This window comes from Typopeltis vanoorti, chromosome 6 (assembly GCF_054136105.1).
Source record: "Typopeltis vanoorti isolate ZY-2024b chromosome 6, IOZ_Tvanoo_1.0, whole genome shotgun sequence".
Classification (NCBI taxonomy): Eukaryota; Metazoa; Arthropoda; class Arachnida; order Uropygi; family Thelyphonidae; genus Typopeltis; species Typopeltis vanoorti.
In genome coordinates this window covers 17,665,584-17,683,470 of record NC_143554.1, presented here as the reverse complement: position 1 = coordinate 17,683,470, position 17,887 = coordinate 17,665,584, and the positions used below count along the sequence as shown (strand labels likewise).

The following is a 17,887-nucleotide window of genomic DNA, read 5'->3' as shown; positions in this document are numbered from 1 at the left end:
GATTCACTGTCAACCTATTTCTGAATGCAAGCCCTAACCAATTTTTCCAATTTTTTTTGGAAAAATTGGTTAGGGCCACTCCTGAGATACTAATTGGTCGATAGTTGGATATATCGGCCTTTGCAAAACTCTTGTGCAATGGAATTACCATAAGTTCCTTCCATTCCTGCGGAATCTTCCCTGTTCTGAGACTCATATTAAACATCCTGGTAAAAGGAATGGCCAGTTCAGCTGAACACTCTTTTAGCACACGTGCTGATATTCCATCAGTCCCTATTGCTGAATTCTTATTCAATTTGTGCAACAGCTCTAATACCTCGGTCTCACACAATTGCGTTTCTTCATCAAGTGAAGAGGTAACAGTGAGTTCAATGTTGTGTTCCCCAGGTTGATAGCTTTTAACGAAATGGGCACTCGTTAACTGAACAATCTCTTCTGCATCTGTAACCCTCATGCCATCTCGATTTAGAAGAGTTATTCTTTCATATTCATTCTTTCTTTTTACTTGCAGCACATCAAAAGAATTCTTGTGGGTTGTCTTTAGCACACAGAGCCAGTTTCTTTTCATACTCAGACTTTGTTTTCCATAGCCTGCTGCTTATGACGTTCATAACGGACATCATCCTTATACATATGAGTTAATGATTTGAGGGGGAATATCCAGTTGGTTGCTGCAAACTAGTAAAAGGTAGTAATTAATTGCAGTGATGTAGAGATCCAGCAGTATGATTTAAATAAAATAAAATATTCCTTGCAGTTGAAACATAAAAAGATATATGTACTTATCTCCCGACCTGTTTCTCTTGTTTTCTTAGTATCTCATCAAGTGGCTGCTCATGGCTTGAATAAGTACAGTGTATACGTGCTTGGATAAATTATCAGAATTATGGTAAAAATTTTAAAAGAAATGAAACATGAAAAAATATTGTTTCTTATCGATAAAATTATACAGTTTTGGTATAATTCAAAATTACTTAAAACTAAAATATATTCTTCTTGTTTTGTTTCATGAAAAAATATTGTTTATTATTGATAAAATTATACAGTTCAGTATAATTCAAAATTATTTAAAATAAAATCCATTTCTTTAATTAAAGTAATAGATTTACAATTTTTAGACATTACAATTAAAGGATTTAATTTAAGAAGGTGGCAAAATAATCTGGAGGTTGTTGAAGAAGCTTAGGAATGGCAGAAAGAGTGCTGTAAAAGGAGTTAGAGATGATAAAGGTGACATGAAAACGGGAGAAAAAGATATCCTTGAAGTATGGAGTAATTACTTTGAAAAACTGTAAATGAAACAAGCAGTGATGACAGCACAGTGGTAAAAAACACTGACCAGACATGCAGTCAGGAATACATATCCACACTTGAAGTAGAAAAAGCCATCAAAGGTTTGAAATGAGGAAAGGCAGCACGAGTAGATGATATTCGACCAGAAATCCTGAAGTATGGTGGTATAAGAGTCTTACAGTGGCTGCACTGCATAGTTCAGAAAGCCTGGACAGAGGGACGAATTCCCGATGATTGGAGTAGAGCTCTCATAGTACCCATATATAAAAAGGGAAATAAAACTGCATGTGAGAATTACAGAGGTATTTCCCTACTGAGTGTTCCTGGCAAGATCTATGCAAGTATACTTGAGAAACGGTTGAGAAGAATTGTGGAAGAAAAGCTTGGTGAAGAACAAGCTGGATTCAGGCCAAATAGAGGCTGTCAGGATCAGATCTTCACTTTACGACAAGGTGAGAAAGAATGGTAATATAACAAAGATCTGTATTTAAGTTTTGTAGATCTGGAAAATGCATATGACAAGGTGCCAAGAGAGAAGCTATTCAATACGCTACAGTTATATGGTATCAATGGGGCATTATATCAAGCAATACTTAGTCTTTATTTGAGTTGTAAGTCAGCAGTTAGAATTGAAGGAAGTACAGGAAGATGGTTTAATGTTAAATCTGGTGTGAGACAAGGGTGTACATTATCCCCTCTGTTATTCATTATCTATATGGATCACATTATGAAGGAAAGTGGTATTAAACATGATATCAAAATTGGAGATGTTAATGTCAGCTCTTTGCTTTATGCGGATGATGTTATACTTCTAAATAAATCCGCTACAAGTCTGCAAGATTCTCTGACTAAATTGAATAGCTGTTGTAATAGATATGGTATGAAGGTCAGCAATAAAAAGACAAAGACAATGAAAATAGGCAGAATTGTTTAAAATGTCAACTGTGTTGTGAATGGAGAACCTGTGGAACAAGTGAAACATTTCAGCTACTTAGGCACAATTTTTACTGAAGGTGGTAAATTAAATATAGAAATAGACAACAGAATCAGCAAAGCTGGTACTGTAGGAAGTCAATTGAATAAATTCATATGGAATAAGAGAGAAATTAGTTGGAACACTAAATTAGCTGTATACAAGACAGTGTTCAAACCAGTTTTAACTTATGGATCTGAGAGCTGGATCAGAAGTAAAACACTTGACCAAAGACTTGAGACCGCAGATATGAGAGTCCTGAGAAAGATGATAGGCGTGAACAGATGGCATCAATGGCAATATCCTATTAAAAATGAGGATATTAGGAAAGAACTTGACATTGTCAACATCCAGGAATGCGTTAGCAGAGCTAATCTCAGTTGGTATGGTCACTTAAACAGAATGGGCAAAGAAAGATTAGCAAAACAAGTGTTCTCTGCCAGGTTGGCAGCAAAACGACCCAGATATAGGTGGATTGATACGGTACAAAGTGCCTTAGACGATAGAAATATAAGATCTGATAAAATTGGAGTCTTGACAAGTAACAGACTGATTTGGAGGAAAATTGTAGATAGGAAGTTAGTAATGATGTAATTTTTTTCATGTTGTACTATCATATCCTGTATACACCCTTGCGGGTACATGGCAGGAATTTGATGATGATGATGAATTTAAATAATGTCCAAATATTTAAAGAGATGGAGAAACACGATAAGCACTATAAACACTCTACTACTGGTGCAAACTGCATATAAACAACAGTGCAACAGACAGTGCCATATTACGCTAATAGCTCGCATCTCACTATGATGCATATGCCTGCACGCGTAGCAATATGACACTGTGGAAAATCCAGTGCTGCTAGCGTCCTTTGCCCTCCTAATTGCTACAAGATGGATTTTTATTATTTTTTATACAAAATAAGAGAATTGTAAAGGATTGTTGATGATAAAATTAAATATTATAAGCAAATATAAATAAATTAATAAATATATTTATATATCAAGAAAAACTGGGGGTGTTGCAGCAGTTCCGCAGTGCCTATGTACGAGCCGCCCCTGATCTCATCCATATAAATCCATATAAAAAAGATTATTGAAAAAATCATAAAAAATTATAATTCTGAAAAGGTTTGTTTTAACAATTCATAATGGTAGGGAAGTTTTCTGCCAGATAACTGGTAGAAGAAAAATTCCATAACTATGATCAGCATGCAGAGGATGACTGCTGCTTCTGACCTGATGTCTGGTCCTCATCCTACCATGGTTTAACCCAGGGTTTCTCAAACTTTTTCTACGACGGAACACTTTATAAATCCTGAAATGTTCACGGAACACCTTAGTTATTTTGTAATGTATTAATTAATAATTAATTGGTAATTTAGCTTATTTTAGTGTTAATTAATAACTGGTAATTAATTATTAATTATTGATAATTAATTGTTAATTATTGATAATTAATTAATTAAACCATCATTAAATTAATTTGTGCTGATTTTCATTGACACATCCCATTCTGATCACCAAAAATTTATAATATTATTATAAGTACTTACGAGTGAATGCAGACTTTTTCTCCTGTGTGCTGGTTTTGTAGGGTAGGTAAATATAAATAAAATAAATGAATAAATCTAAGCATTAAGAAAAAACAATCATTTATTGTCAAATGTTAATTAGTAAAAACAAAACACATAAAAATAGTAAAACGTATATTGCAAATTAAGTTCTTAATGACTCCGATGTTTTTGGGTCTTTGAATTACAAATTCTTTTGATATCAGTCACAATATTAGAAAGTTGAATTCTCATATTTGGTGTAGCTTCGAGTCTGTTCCTGGGCTTTGATTTGGTTGCAGCATAATAAGAAAATCCTGCCTCGCATAAATATGTCGTCGTAAAAAGAAGTAAAACAAGAATAGCTAGTTTTGACACGCTGGGGTACTCTTCTGTTAAATTTGTCCAGAAATCATTTATTGGCAGTTCCTTGTATTTTTGTTTTAAATCAGAGTCACTAATTAAGTCAATTAGATTTTCATAGTCACTTGCGCTGAAGCCTGCTGGCTTAGCTGTCACTGTAAATGGATTCAGAACCCAAGAATTGTCCTCACTGGAATATTTTGGAAAATATTGCAAAAGGGTTGATTGCAAGTCATGCAAGTGTTCTAAAATTATGTTAGATACTTCATTTACTTTAGAATTTATTTCAGTCAAAAATTCATGCAAGGTGGGAAAACAATCAAAATTATTCTGTTCAACTGTAGAAATCCAGAATTGCAACTTCCTATCAAAAGATGCAATTTTATCTCTTGTATTAAAAATTGTAATATTCTTTCCTTGTAATGATAAGTTAATTTCATTGCACTTTGTAAAAATATCTGCCAGATAAGCAAGACTCATCAACCATGAAGAATTTCTTAATAATTCAATAAAATTTTGTCCTAAATTATGTGACACCAAGAAGACCATTAACTTTAACTCACTACGAAGTTCAAAAAGCCTCAATAATGCTTTTCCTCTGAATAGCCATCTCACTTCAGTATGTAATAAAAGTGCATTATGTGCACTACCCATTTCATCTCACAAAATTTTAAATAATCTGGATTGAAGTGATCGAGATTTTACATAGTTGATCATTTTTATGGCTTCATCCAAAATAGTTTTTAAATATGTAGGAATTCTTTTGTTACTAGTGCTTGTCTATGCAAAATACAATGACTTTTGGTAGCTCTTGTAGCTACTTGCAGGATATGTGTTACAACTCCCTTCATCTTTCCTACCATTGCTTGAGCACCGTCTGTACAAATATCAATACACTTGTCCCAACCGATTTCCTGTTTTGTAATATAATTATTAATACAGTTGAATATATCTTCTCTGGTAGTTTTTTCTTGTAGATATTCACACATGAGTAAATCTTCTTCAATACTTTTATCAAATATGTAACGAACAAACACTAGTAATACAGTGAGTCCTGCGACATCTGTAGATTCATCCATTTGCAATGAATATTCACTGCAAAGTCTAAGTCAATGAATTAGCTCTTTTTCTATGTCAGCAGAAAGATTGTTGATGCGGCGTGAAACAGTATCATTTGATAATTGTACTGCATCTATTTTTTTTAGCAACCTGCTCATTTAACATGCATGATACAATGTCTTTCACACAAGGCTTAATGAGCGTCTCACCAATTGTATGAGCTTCACCATGAAGTGCAATGCGGTAACTCAAGCAAAAAGACGCCTCTGTTGCATTTTCAGTAGTAGCAATTGTAGCCATTTGAAGTTTAGATTTTTCTAGCAAGTCACATCATCTCTTAAAAAAATGTATATCTTTTCCTTTGTAATCAGTGTGTTTCGTTTCGAAGTGCCTACGAAGTTTAGCTGGAGCCAAAGAACTGTTTACTAGTATTTTATTACATAAAACACACATTGCATCCGGAGCATGTGTATTGCCAATACACGTAAATCCATAATTTAAATAACTTTCATGGTACTTCCGTTTTGGTGTGTTCTTAGATGACTCTTGTTCTTTAATATTAGCTTTTGAAGAAACCACAGTTTTCAATTCCATATCTTCTCCAATCATACGAGTAGATGTGTCAGCAGAAGTACTTGCTCCTCCTTGTGTTAAAGTTCCTGTCTTTAAACAAGGATCCATTTAAAGGTAACTTTAGTATGAAAAACAATAAGATTATAAATAAGAAATGTCGAATAATATAAAAGCAAAATAGTAAAAAAAAGACTGCAACACACAAAAGTAAATATGAATTGTAACAATACTTGTAAGAAAAGTACTAAACCGTATCAAATAATGTAAAAGCAATTGTAATAAGAATGATTTGATAAAATGTTCAGTAACAAAAATTAAACAGTTTGAAATAAATCAGATATTAATTATAAAATTAGTTAAAAGAGTAAGAAGAATTCTTTTTTTAAAAGCCGCCTTGCCTACTCCCTATATACGGGAATAAAAAGGCTTTAGCTTATTTCTTTTTTTCCGAGGGCCCGGTCAAAACAAATTTACTCGTAAAAACTTCAAAATATTTTAAAGTTCATACATTAACATAAGTATTAATAATTAATTATGGCATAATCATAAATAGTATTAGTACACTTATGTATAGGGTGTGGCATGTTGACAAATATAAATTACATTTAAATTAGTTATCAATCACTGGACTAATGAAATCTTGTAGCATGTCATAGTTTCTTCAGGCAAACATCATTAAATTAATTTGTGCTGATTTTCATTGACATATCCTATTCTGATCACCAAATATATTTATAATATTATTATAAGTACTTACAAGTGAATGCAGACATTTTCTCCTGTGTGCTAGTTTGCCCCTCCTTTTGTACATCCTGGAGATCTTCGTAGGCTTGAGGTGGATGACTCACTATCTGCTCCGTCATAAATACCTTCAATAAGAGATTTCTTAATACCAAAATTAAACAAAGTGCCTTGTCTCTTATTCATATTAAAATTTAAATCTGTAGGTCTATTACTTTTAAAAATTCACGGCACTACGGTTTCGAAACATTCACTCTACAATACAAACTTGTGAAGAAAGTATTCAGTATTACTAGATTGGAGAACCGGATACAGACTACCTTGGTCTTCAATTTCAGTGGAAAAATTTTCTTTATACTTCGATGCTGACTGGTCACTAACATTTGCAACACAGATGTTATTTCGTTCAGTTTTGAGAACACGCCACCAATTGTTGTAATCAGCTTGCAGGCAATTTTTATGATCGGTCATAAACGGCGGTATTCTCTTTCCCGATTGTTGAAAGATTTCAATATGTGAAAATTAACGATAATTCATGAATATTTCCATGTTTAAAAATATGCTGCTTGATCACTGACATTTACTACACAGATGTCATTTCCTTCAGTTTTGAGAACGGAGTATATGACACCAATTGTTGTAATGGGCTCGCAGGCAATTTTTATAACCCGTCATAAACAGCGGCATTCCCTTTCCCAAATGTTGAAAGGTTTCGATGTGTGAAAATTAATGATACACAGATGTTATTAGGTGTTCTGGGTCTGAGCTTTTCGACATATTCACGAATATTATTCTCCTCAGAATATTTTTACTTAAAATATTTCTTCATGAAAAATGCTTAGAAAACTAAAATGTCAAATTCCAGAACTTCTCGCGGAACACCTATTCACCTTCCACGGAACACTAGTGTTCTGCGGAACACAGTTTGAGAAACCCTGGTTTAACCTATAGGTAGGTAGGTATACTGAATGAATGAGAATGGGCTGATAATTGAATCAGCCAATTGTATTATATTCTGTATTGGTTGAAACACATGATTTGTGATAGCAGCATAACATACACGATTCTGGAATATTTCCTGGTCATAGTGTTCACCAGTGCAGTTATGTTAACAGGTTAATTTTACTGAGAATACAGATGTCAGTAATAGGTATAAGGCAGTTTATTACTGATAAGGAGTATAAAAAGGAAGGAAGAAATAGCGTCATAAAAATGAAGTTAAATTTCTTGAAGGACAGTTTCAGTAAAGTGCACAAACAATGACTTACTTCAAGCGTGCGTACGTGTACACACACACACACACACACACACACACACACACACACACACACACACACACACACACACACACACACACACACAGAGAGAAGAGAAACTTTTCCTTTCTTGTTGGAGTTAAACAACAAGAAAGGAAACCGAGCAGAAAATGAATCAGATATATGACAGGATTTCTGTACAAAATACAGACTACTGTACACAGAAAAAAAAAAAGATATGCATAAAGTCATTTGGAGAGAATACCATAATAAAAAAGAAAAATCTTATTAATTACAAGCATACCCTGGTCATACAACAAGTTATATTCCAGATCACCATCATATAGCAAATCCCTTTTTTTTTTAAAAAAACTTGGAGATGTATGTTACAGTTTAATAATGTTTTAAGTAGTCATATATATGTGTGTATCTGATGGAAATAAAGCATTTATTTATTTATTTCAGATATACAAGCAGAAAATTTGGAATAATTTTTACAAATGAAAAGTTATTCTGAATAGATTGCCTTAAGCAAGCATGCCAACCAGTTTGGTCATCAATCTACACCATTAAAAGTTTTTCCATTATGGCAATAATTGGTGTAGCATTTTTCACATTAAGTTTAAGGCTTTCTCTTCAAAAATCCCCATAAAGAAGTTGGCCAGGGGTGGGGAGAGTGGTGAACCCATGGCTGTCCAATCTATCTATTTGTAGAATTTTCCTTGTCAAACGAAATAGCCTGAGTTCATTGAAATAGGGCTGAGATATCGGGAGGAAATTTGGCTTGGATGAGCTCTAAGGTTTCCTTGATTGGGACATTTATGAATAGGGAGGAGACGTCAAAACTGACCATTATGTCAGTATGTTAGAGTGAGAGTTTCTATACTGGCTTTGAAGTGGGCTGAGTTTTATGTGTGATGGTGTATTGCCAGTATAGTGTGTCCAATCTATCTATTTGTAGAATTTTCCTTGTCAAACGAAATAGCCTGAGTTCATTGAAATAGGGCTGTGATACTGGGAGGAAATTTGGCTTGGATGAGCTCTAAGGTTTCCTTGATTGGGACATTTATGAATAGGGAGGAGACGTCAAAACTGACCATTATGTCAGTATGTTAGAGTGAGAGTTTTCTATACTGGCTTTGAAGTGGGTTGAGTTTTATGTGTGATGGTATATTGCCAGTATAGTGTGTAAGCACTTTGGCTAAATGTTTGGGTAATTTATATGTGGGGGAATCAATACCATCCACTATGGGAGGTAATGGCAAATTTGGTTTATGTATTTTTGGAAGTCCATATATTCGGGAGGTCCAAAGTTAAAAGGTTTTAGTTTGTTGGTAACTTCCACAGGCCAAGAAGTGACCTTCTTAAAGAGGTCACTTCTTGGTAGTCAAATGTTCTATTTATTATTAGTTATTGTTGTTAATCTCTTACTGTGCCTAATTTATAAATTAAATTTATTATAGGAATGTATGTATAGGAAAATAGCATAGTATATATATATATATATATATAGGGTTCGGTACTATCCATGGATTTAAGATTCTTCTGATGTCTTTTTTCGTCAAAAGAACACAGGAGACAAATAATACACCGTGATTTGCCTATATCATCTATGCAAGAGTTAGAGGAGAGTAATCCAGCAAGCAAGTTTTATCTTTAGGTGCTATAACAGTGCTGCCATCTCAGTGAGAGAGAGAGAGAGATGGAAGCACAGCTGAACAGAAATTGCATCTGATGGCCTCTGCAAGGAATCAGAACTGCCATTTGGTAGATTTTTCTGCTGCTGGTCCATCAGATGCAATTTCTGTTCAGCTTGAATGCTCATGAAATGAGCATTCAAAGTTAGATTTGGATTTGCTCATTTCATGAAATTGCCTTGGTACACTTGCTAAAGTAAATTAACCCAGCCAAGGTGGATGACTCAAGAAAGGACGCCGTTGAAGCCTTGTCGGTCCCAAGCCCAGAGAAATGGGGAGGGTTAGCGAGGGGCCAACCACCCCCTCCTGTAAAAATACCTCTGGTTACAAAACAAGCACCACAGAAGCCTCAGAATTCGGACACTTTTACAATGTAACATACGCAGTTTGATGAAAGAAGGAGCTCTTTTTAATGTGACGAATGTCTTACGACAGTATAATATTGGACTGTGTGCTGTACAAGAGGCACGTTGGCCAGGCCACGGCTCGACCTGCAATCAGGGGTATGCGCTATACTATAGAGGTGATGACAGAGGACGAATAGTCCTTGGAACTGCGTTTTTAGTTTTTTGATGGTGATAATTTTTTGTGTAATATTTTAGATTTTAAACCTGTGAACAATCGGCTGTGCACTATTAGAGTTAAGGGACGTTTTCAAAATGTATCTATTGTGAACTGTTATGCGCCTATGGAAGAGAGCTCGGAGGAAACTAAAGATTGTTTTTATGAAGTGCTTGAGCATACCTGTGCTGATCTACCGTCTTATGACTTATGGGAGATTTCAATGCGAAGCTGGGGAGAGAGCATGCAGGGCACCCTTTCGTGGGTAGTGAGAGTCTACATGAGGAGTGCAATGATAACGGGACCCGACTTGCGAGTTTTGTCTCAGCAACGGGATGCTTTGTAAAGAGCACTATGTTCGTACACAAAGATGTGCACAAGCAGACCTGGAGATCACTGGATGGTAGAACAGCTAACCAAATAGACCATATAATAGTGTATCAACGTCACCACTCCTGATGTCTGTCTCGGATGTGAGGAGTTTCAGAGGAGCAGATGGAGATAGCGACCACTATCTAGTAGCCTACGATTTCAAGCACAGAATCGTGATTCAGAAGTCTTCATATCCTCCTAACACATGACCTGCATGGGACTTGGACAAGTTAAAAACAGCAGAAGGCAAGCGACCCTTCCAGTTAGAGCTACAGAACCGTTTTGAGGAGCTACAAGAGGAGGAGGGTGATCCTGATGGGATGTGGAATACCATCAAAAATACAGTCATGTCAACTGCCTCGAGAACTGTGGGAAAGAGAAAAAGAAGAAGAAAGGCATGGTTTAACAGAGAGTGCAAAGAAGCTGTAGCGAAATGAAGGGAAGCAATATTGAACTACCTTGTGGACAGCAGGAAGAAGGCTGCATATGAAAGGGTGAGAAGAGCAGGAAAAGAAGAAATAAAGAAGAGGGTGGGAAAAGCAAAAGTATCTTAATGAGAAGGTGGCCAGCATAGAGAAAAATAGGGTGATGAATAATGGGCGGGAAATGTATCGGACGATCGAATCCATGCGAGGTGCCCAGACACAAGCGGCAACCATAAGAGATGAGAGTGGAAATCTTCTAACAAACTCAAAAATCGCCGCCCTAGCTCAGTGGTGTAGATATTTTGAGAACTTTCTGAACATCAATATTAGAATGGCAATACCGGAGAACAATACTCCTTACCAAACTGCTGAACCATATATTGAAGAGCCGAAGTTTAGTGAGATTACACGTGCTGTCTGCATGCTGAAAAATAAAGAGGCTCCAGGAGTGGACGGCATTCCAGCAGAGCTTCTGAAGAATGGCAGGGACGTCCTGCTGGAGCAGTTGCAGCTCATCTTGTTGCTCTGGCAAGAAGAACGGCCAAGTAGAAGGAGTAGCCAATCACCCCTGTATGTAAGAAAGGAGATAAGTCTCAATGCGGCAACTATAGGGGTATCTCACTGTTGACGACTGGTTACAAGGTGCTGTCTAACATCATGTTAATGCACTTCACACCATATGCAGAAGAGTGTCTTGGTGACTACCAGACGGGCTTCAAGAGGAACCGTTCTACAATAGATCAACTCTTCACACTGTGCCAAGTTTTTGAAAAGTGCTGGGAATATAACCCAGAAGTCCTTAATATCTTCATAGACTTTTCTGAAGCCTATGACTCAATTATATGCCCAAAAATGTGGCAGGTGTTAGAAGAACTGGGAATTCCTCGAAAATTTCGAAAAATGGTGCAGGTGTGCGTGTGTGGCTGGTTCGAGAGCAAGAGTGAAAGCAGAAGGTGACTTGTCGGACCCGTTTCAAGTACAGACCGGCGTGAAGCAGGGTTATGGGCTTTCTCCGATTCTCTTCAATTTAGTGCTGGAAAAGTAATTAGAGGTAGACAGCAAGCGGAGGGTGGAGTTGACATGGGGGTGCAAGTCAGGATTCTTGGCTATGCGGACAACCTGAACGTCATGACGCATCAACGGGGCGATGCAGTGGCACTGGTTACTGACATTGAGGAAGATGCAGAAGATGTTGGTCTGAAGATAAATGCCGAGAAGATGAAGTACCTTTTCATGAGTCACCATGCTGCTCAAGATCTAGAGGGAGCTGCTCAGTTTAAAAGGTGACGGAATTTAGGTACCTGGGGTCTATCATGACTGAAGACAAGTTGAAGCTGATATCCAGAGTCGGGTGAATGCCGCGAATGTGGCCTCTACCAAGTGTGTCCCCTTTTTGCCTCGCGTATATTGTCTTGGACTACAAAGGCGAGACTATACAAGACTCTGATTAGACCTCTTCTCCTCTATGGTGCTGAAGTGTGGACTCTCACAGTGAGGCAAGCCGACCACCTGAGAGTATTTGAGAACAAGATGCTACGACGTATCTATGGAGGGGTCATGGCAGACAGAATCTGGAGGAGGCGGTCTAATGCTGCCACACATGCTTTGTACAACTCGGCAGACGTCTTGATGGAGCTGTGAGCCAGGTGTCTTCAGTGGCTGGGGCACATGCATCGTATGGGCCCTGAAAGAGCTGTGAGACAAGTGTGGGAGGCCCGACCCCGATCAGGGAGGCTGCCAGGGAGACCGAGAAGGAGATGGGCAGATCAGGAGGAGGAGGAGGACCTGCAGGTTGTCGGGCTGGAGACCAAAACGTGACAGATAGTCACAGAGGAATATGCCCAGTGGCATCACGTGGTACTTGAGGCCAAAAGTCCCCCGGGATGATAGCACCTAGATAAGTCAAGTAAGTCACACTAGTTAAAACTATGACTTAGAAAGTGGACAGGAATTCTGGATGAAATAGGAATGAAGACGATAATGCAAGTCAGAATCATCTATAACTTGCTTAGCAAAGGCGTTTCAGAGAGTGGAAGCAAGAGTCTGACCATTAAAAGTAAGGACAAAAATTCCTGAGGTTATCCCACTTGGCACTCTTGTGTCAAAGAGCAAATGGTTAGGATTGGTTGAAGAGGGAGATATTCTATGGACAAAAAGACTTGCATAAGAATGTTGTCTGAGTTACTGAAAGAAGAAGTGACCATTAGTGTATCCCTGGAAGAAGTGGTTAAAAAAAAAAAAAAAAAAAATCAATTTTATGTTGAAATACAAAATACATAAGTAGCAAACACTTAGTAATTCATCAGAAATCATTTGTTTATTAGAAATAATTTATAATGCAAGTGAATTTTTCTCTTAATAATTTATATCGAAGATCAAAAAGTATTGGGTGAGTGGAGAGGGTTTTTCAGGTATTCGAATTGGCAGATATACAATTTGTGTTAGATCACTGCTCAGTGAAAATACTTCTTCGCTTCCAAGTTTGATCAGTAGAATAGAAGCAATGAAGATAGTTGGAGGTCCTCAAACATTTTCCTAGGTGAACAAAGAAGATCATCTAGGAAAATGTAGTCTCTGAGTAACTGGACTGCAAAAAATCAAGCTTCAGGTATAAGAAAATGAAGAGGTCAGAGTGATTAATATAGCAAATGAATGTTACTAACGGAGCAAAGAAACCTTCAGTGAGAGATCAAAAGCAAAGAAGTCTAAATATGGCTTTCTCTGGCAAGCAATAGTGGATCTCACAAAGGCACATTGTGGCAAAAGGAATGGAAAGTTATTTTTGAAACTAACGTTTGGGGGTTTTTTTTTGTTAAAAAGAGAAGGTCTAGTCTAGAAGTCTGTGAGTGGTATAAACATAATTTACACTGGTACTTATGCTGTGAAGTTGGTGAGGTGGGTTTTTATAGGGTTTTTTTTATATTTTTTGTTAGGATATTTTGTTTCATGTATTTTGTTTTTTCAATTTAGTTTGATTTAATTTGAGGGAGTTATTTTTTTTAATTCAATTGACCATTTTTTTAAAAAACTTTTTTCGGAGTTTAATTTGGAAGCAGTTGAATAGAGAATTGTGACATGGAGGAGATGCTCTTAGATACGTCACATCCATACAGAAAGACAGAGAGACCACTTCTTCTTACCATAACATGTCCTCAACAATACCTCTCATACTACAAGAGCAATGTTCTAAAAAAAAAAAAAAAAAAAAAAAAAAAACTTTCAAAAAAAAGTTTAATATCTTAGACCACAATGGAACCTTATTAGATATTATGCTGAAATATATATGATACAAAAAGATGATAAGTAAATCCATCTGATATGGATTTCCTTATCTGATATGGGTCCCAAGAGATATCAAACTGCTTCTTTTTTTTTTTTGGAAAATAGCGAAGCGTTCGGAGCATGATCAACTTTTACTACAGATGCCCTGGTACTCCACTACCTCTTGAGTCAGCTCATTCTCCCTTGGGAAGAGAAGAAAAACATATACACACTAAAGTGAAACAAAAGTTTCACAAAACAATACATGCCCTTACTATGTGTAATAAAGTAAAAACAAAAACGTAACAAAGTTAATATCAAACACAAATTTATTAACACTTAAATACATTATATATAAAAAAAAAATTAAACAATAAACAAAAATTAGGAAATATTTTATTTAATGCCATGTGTGTGCTTGCCATAAAACATAGAAGGATTCATTTTTATTCATAGGAAAAAACAGATTTTGTTTACTATGTCTATTCTTGCAGAAGACAAATGAAAATGTCCCTAAACTGATAAATATTCCCTCAAAAACAGACACCATACTGCGACTGCAAGAAAAACAAGTAGCTTTATTGTACCACTAAATACAGTATGGACACAGTTAGAGTATGTAATATATGTAGTGACAATTAGCGTAAACTGGAGACATCTGCAACGAAAACAACCAATTCTGTATAATGAGAAACAACTCCCCTCCCAAAAACATTATACATTATGATAATACTAATTTTACAATAAAATTTAATAGAAAACATTCAATCCGCATGCTGTATATATTTAAAACTTTACAAAAATGTGCCCAATCATCAATGCAGGACACACACACACACACACACACACACACACACACACATATATATATATGCCATCAAGCAAGTTTCTTCTTTGAAGAAACCTTGATTTGTGACACCACCTGGCATGAATGTGTTAAAGCCATAAAATCTCTGAGATACACTGTGATATTTTCTATTATATTTCATTTTATAAAAAATGGTGCTCATGACCTGCTAAATTGATTTCACAACTCACTAATGGGTCACAATCTACGGTTTGAAAAATACTGCACTAGAAGAACTTTGCCCTCTGGAAGAGTTATGTGGTAGCAAGATTAGGTGAAAGCTGATTGGGAAGCTTTATGCCACATGACCTGATTCTCAAAACAGGTCTGAGAAACTGTTTTACTCTTGTATCTTGATATGGAAGAAGTTTTGGGTCTCTAAGTAGTGGCATGCTCTTGAAGGGTATCACACTACATAGGAAAAGTGTGTGGGTGGGGAAGAGAAGCCTGAACCTGCTCTTAAGACCAAATGTGGCAATGGCGACTCCAACAAGCAGGGTGATAATGTTTCACTAGGCAATTAACATCTAACACCTAGAACTGACTGCATTTATCAAAGTTTGCAACCACTATCTAAATCTACCTTCATAGCTATCATAATAATTGTGTTCCCTTTATCATCTTATGCTCAATGAACTCTCCTGGCATCTAACTGATATCATTTCAGTTAAGCTTAGACTTTGCACTTTTTTTCAATATTTTTTCTTCAGAATCCAAGTGAGAACATCAGTTTCCACAACAGACATTGGTCAATATCAACATCCTTTTCAACAGTGATAATCCTTTGTGTCATCTTTACCACATTTGCAATACTATGACACTTGAAGTCACTATTTACTGTCACATTTAGATATCCTAATACTTACATCTTGAGCGTAAGGGTAGATAGTAGTTTTTAGTAGTAGAACATAAAATTTAAGTAGAACATAAAATTTTGAAAGATATGGGTATCTTTCAAATTCTATTCTATTTTATGTAACATGCTATTTGGAATGTTGAATATACTAAGCAAACACAGATGAAAATGGTGATTTATTCATACAAATTTGTTGCAGGTGGTTTTAATAGTGATAACAAACAAGAATTATTTTTAAGAATTATTTTGAGAAGATAAGAGGTTCTTCTTCTCCTCAAGGTTTAAGCATTTGCCTGTTCTGGCTTCAATAGTCTTTCCATTTTGCAGTTGTCTTCCTCTCTCTATCTTCCCCCTTCCTTTTGGTCTATATTTATTGACTTCTTTTGCTAGCTGATATCTTTCCATCCTAAACAAATGCTCTTTCCATTTCTCTCTATATTCCTTGATCTTTTCATTTATGTTGTAAATATCTAGCTCTCTTCTGATGTCTTCATTTCTTATATGGTCCAATTTTGTGCATTCTTTAATTGCCCTTAAAAATCTCATGTCTGCAGCTTGTATTTTACTTTCATCTTTCTTTTTACTCCATATTTCTGAACCATATAATACAGTGATAACATAAGATAAAAGGTTATAAATCTGAAAAGGTATTTTTACAGATAGCAAAAACAATGATGCATTCTGCTAATCTCCAGCAGTGTGATGCACACATGCAAGAGACTACAACAGTAGAAAGATCATGTGGTGTATGCCAGCATCTCCTTTTTTTTTTAAGGACAGAAAACAAAAAAGCACTGATTACAAGATAAACATAAAAACAAGCTTACCTGCAAAAAGCTATTGACATAGCATGTAGCACCCAAATTTTTTAATCCAACATACGACTCCTAAAAAAAATATTTAAAAAAATAATAATTTACATTTTTTTTTATAGTTTTTCATATTATTTTCTATATTGAACATAAAATTTTGAAAGATATGGGTATCTTTCAAATTCTATTCTATTTTATGTAACATGCTATTTGGAATGTTGAAAATACATGCATGAATTTTTTTGTTGTTATAACTAGCAACATAGCAAAATGTTGGCCTGGAGTTCATTAAGAATTTTTTCATTCATGATTTAGCTATAGATAAAAGTAGTATCTGTGTTTGAGTTTATTTATTTTATTTTTTTATGGCAGTTCTACCCATGAAATGTCAAACTTGCAGCACATTAGTATAAGCAGGTCAGCTAAAGGTTAGTAACCATGTTCTTTCCAAATATAGAACTTTTTTCAAGTTCCACTATGAGCCTCCAAGTAGCACAGTGATCTCATAACAGCAATGAGAATTATCTGTTACCTAAAGGCATTCACATACTTTCATACTACAGGTGAGATTTTAATCCATTTGTATGTAGGAGGATTGAGATGCTATCCACTCTGTGAACCAGACTACTGACAACATATCTAAAAAATAGCTGACAACTTACCTAAATTAAATGTTTGTTTCTATTAAAAACTATATATAGTGACTCATCTCAGTCTAATTTTTAAAACATAAAAGTTCTTTTTCTATGAATTTTCATATTTAACAAAAAAAAAAAAATAATAAATTCATTTTCTTAGAATAAAATTTCCAAAGAAACAAAAGTACCTACTACAATAAATGACTATTTTTTTTCAGCTTCCAGTTATAAGCTGGCATTTATTTAATAATCTATATAAATTGTGCTCTAGTTTTTTGTTTTTTTTATAGAAAAAACAAACAAACTTGAATCCTATGTAACCAGTTTAATGATTAGTTATATATTTTTTTAATTTTATTTTTTGATATATGTCGCTCCCTCCCTCCATCTCTTCAATTCTAGGTCACCAGTTTTATAGGTAATTTTAATGTGGATGGCTTTTCATTTTGCTGCTGCAGCCCTGAAAGACAGGAGTTTCATGTCTGTAGATGTGTGTTCTCAAAGAGCCAGTCTACCTGCTTTCGGTGAAAAAACCATACCACCTCCATAAGAAGCCAGTTAATTCACCTTCAGATGAGTAGTTCAGATGAACATTATCAAGATTCTTA

At 35.5% G+C, this 17,887-nt stretch overlaps 1 protein-coding gene across 3 annotated transcripts in view; it reads right to left on the bottom strand.

Moving 5' to 3' along the window:
- The window catches only part of LOC150105315 (ubiquitin carboxyl-terminal hydrolase 48-like), a 776,830-nt gene that overhangs the window by 672,174 nt on the left and 86,769 nt on the right, over positions 1-17,887 (bottom strand). For all 3 annotated transcript variants that reach the window (XM_090394693.1, XM_090394696.1, XM_090394694.1), the window contains one exon: positions 16,657-16,716. In XM_090394693.1, coding sequence (XP_090250819.1) covers positions 16,657-16,716 — 60 coding nt within the window. The remainder of the gene's footprint in view (positions 1-16,656; positions 16,717-17,887) is intronic.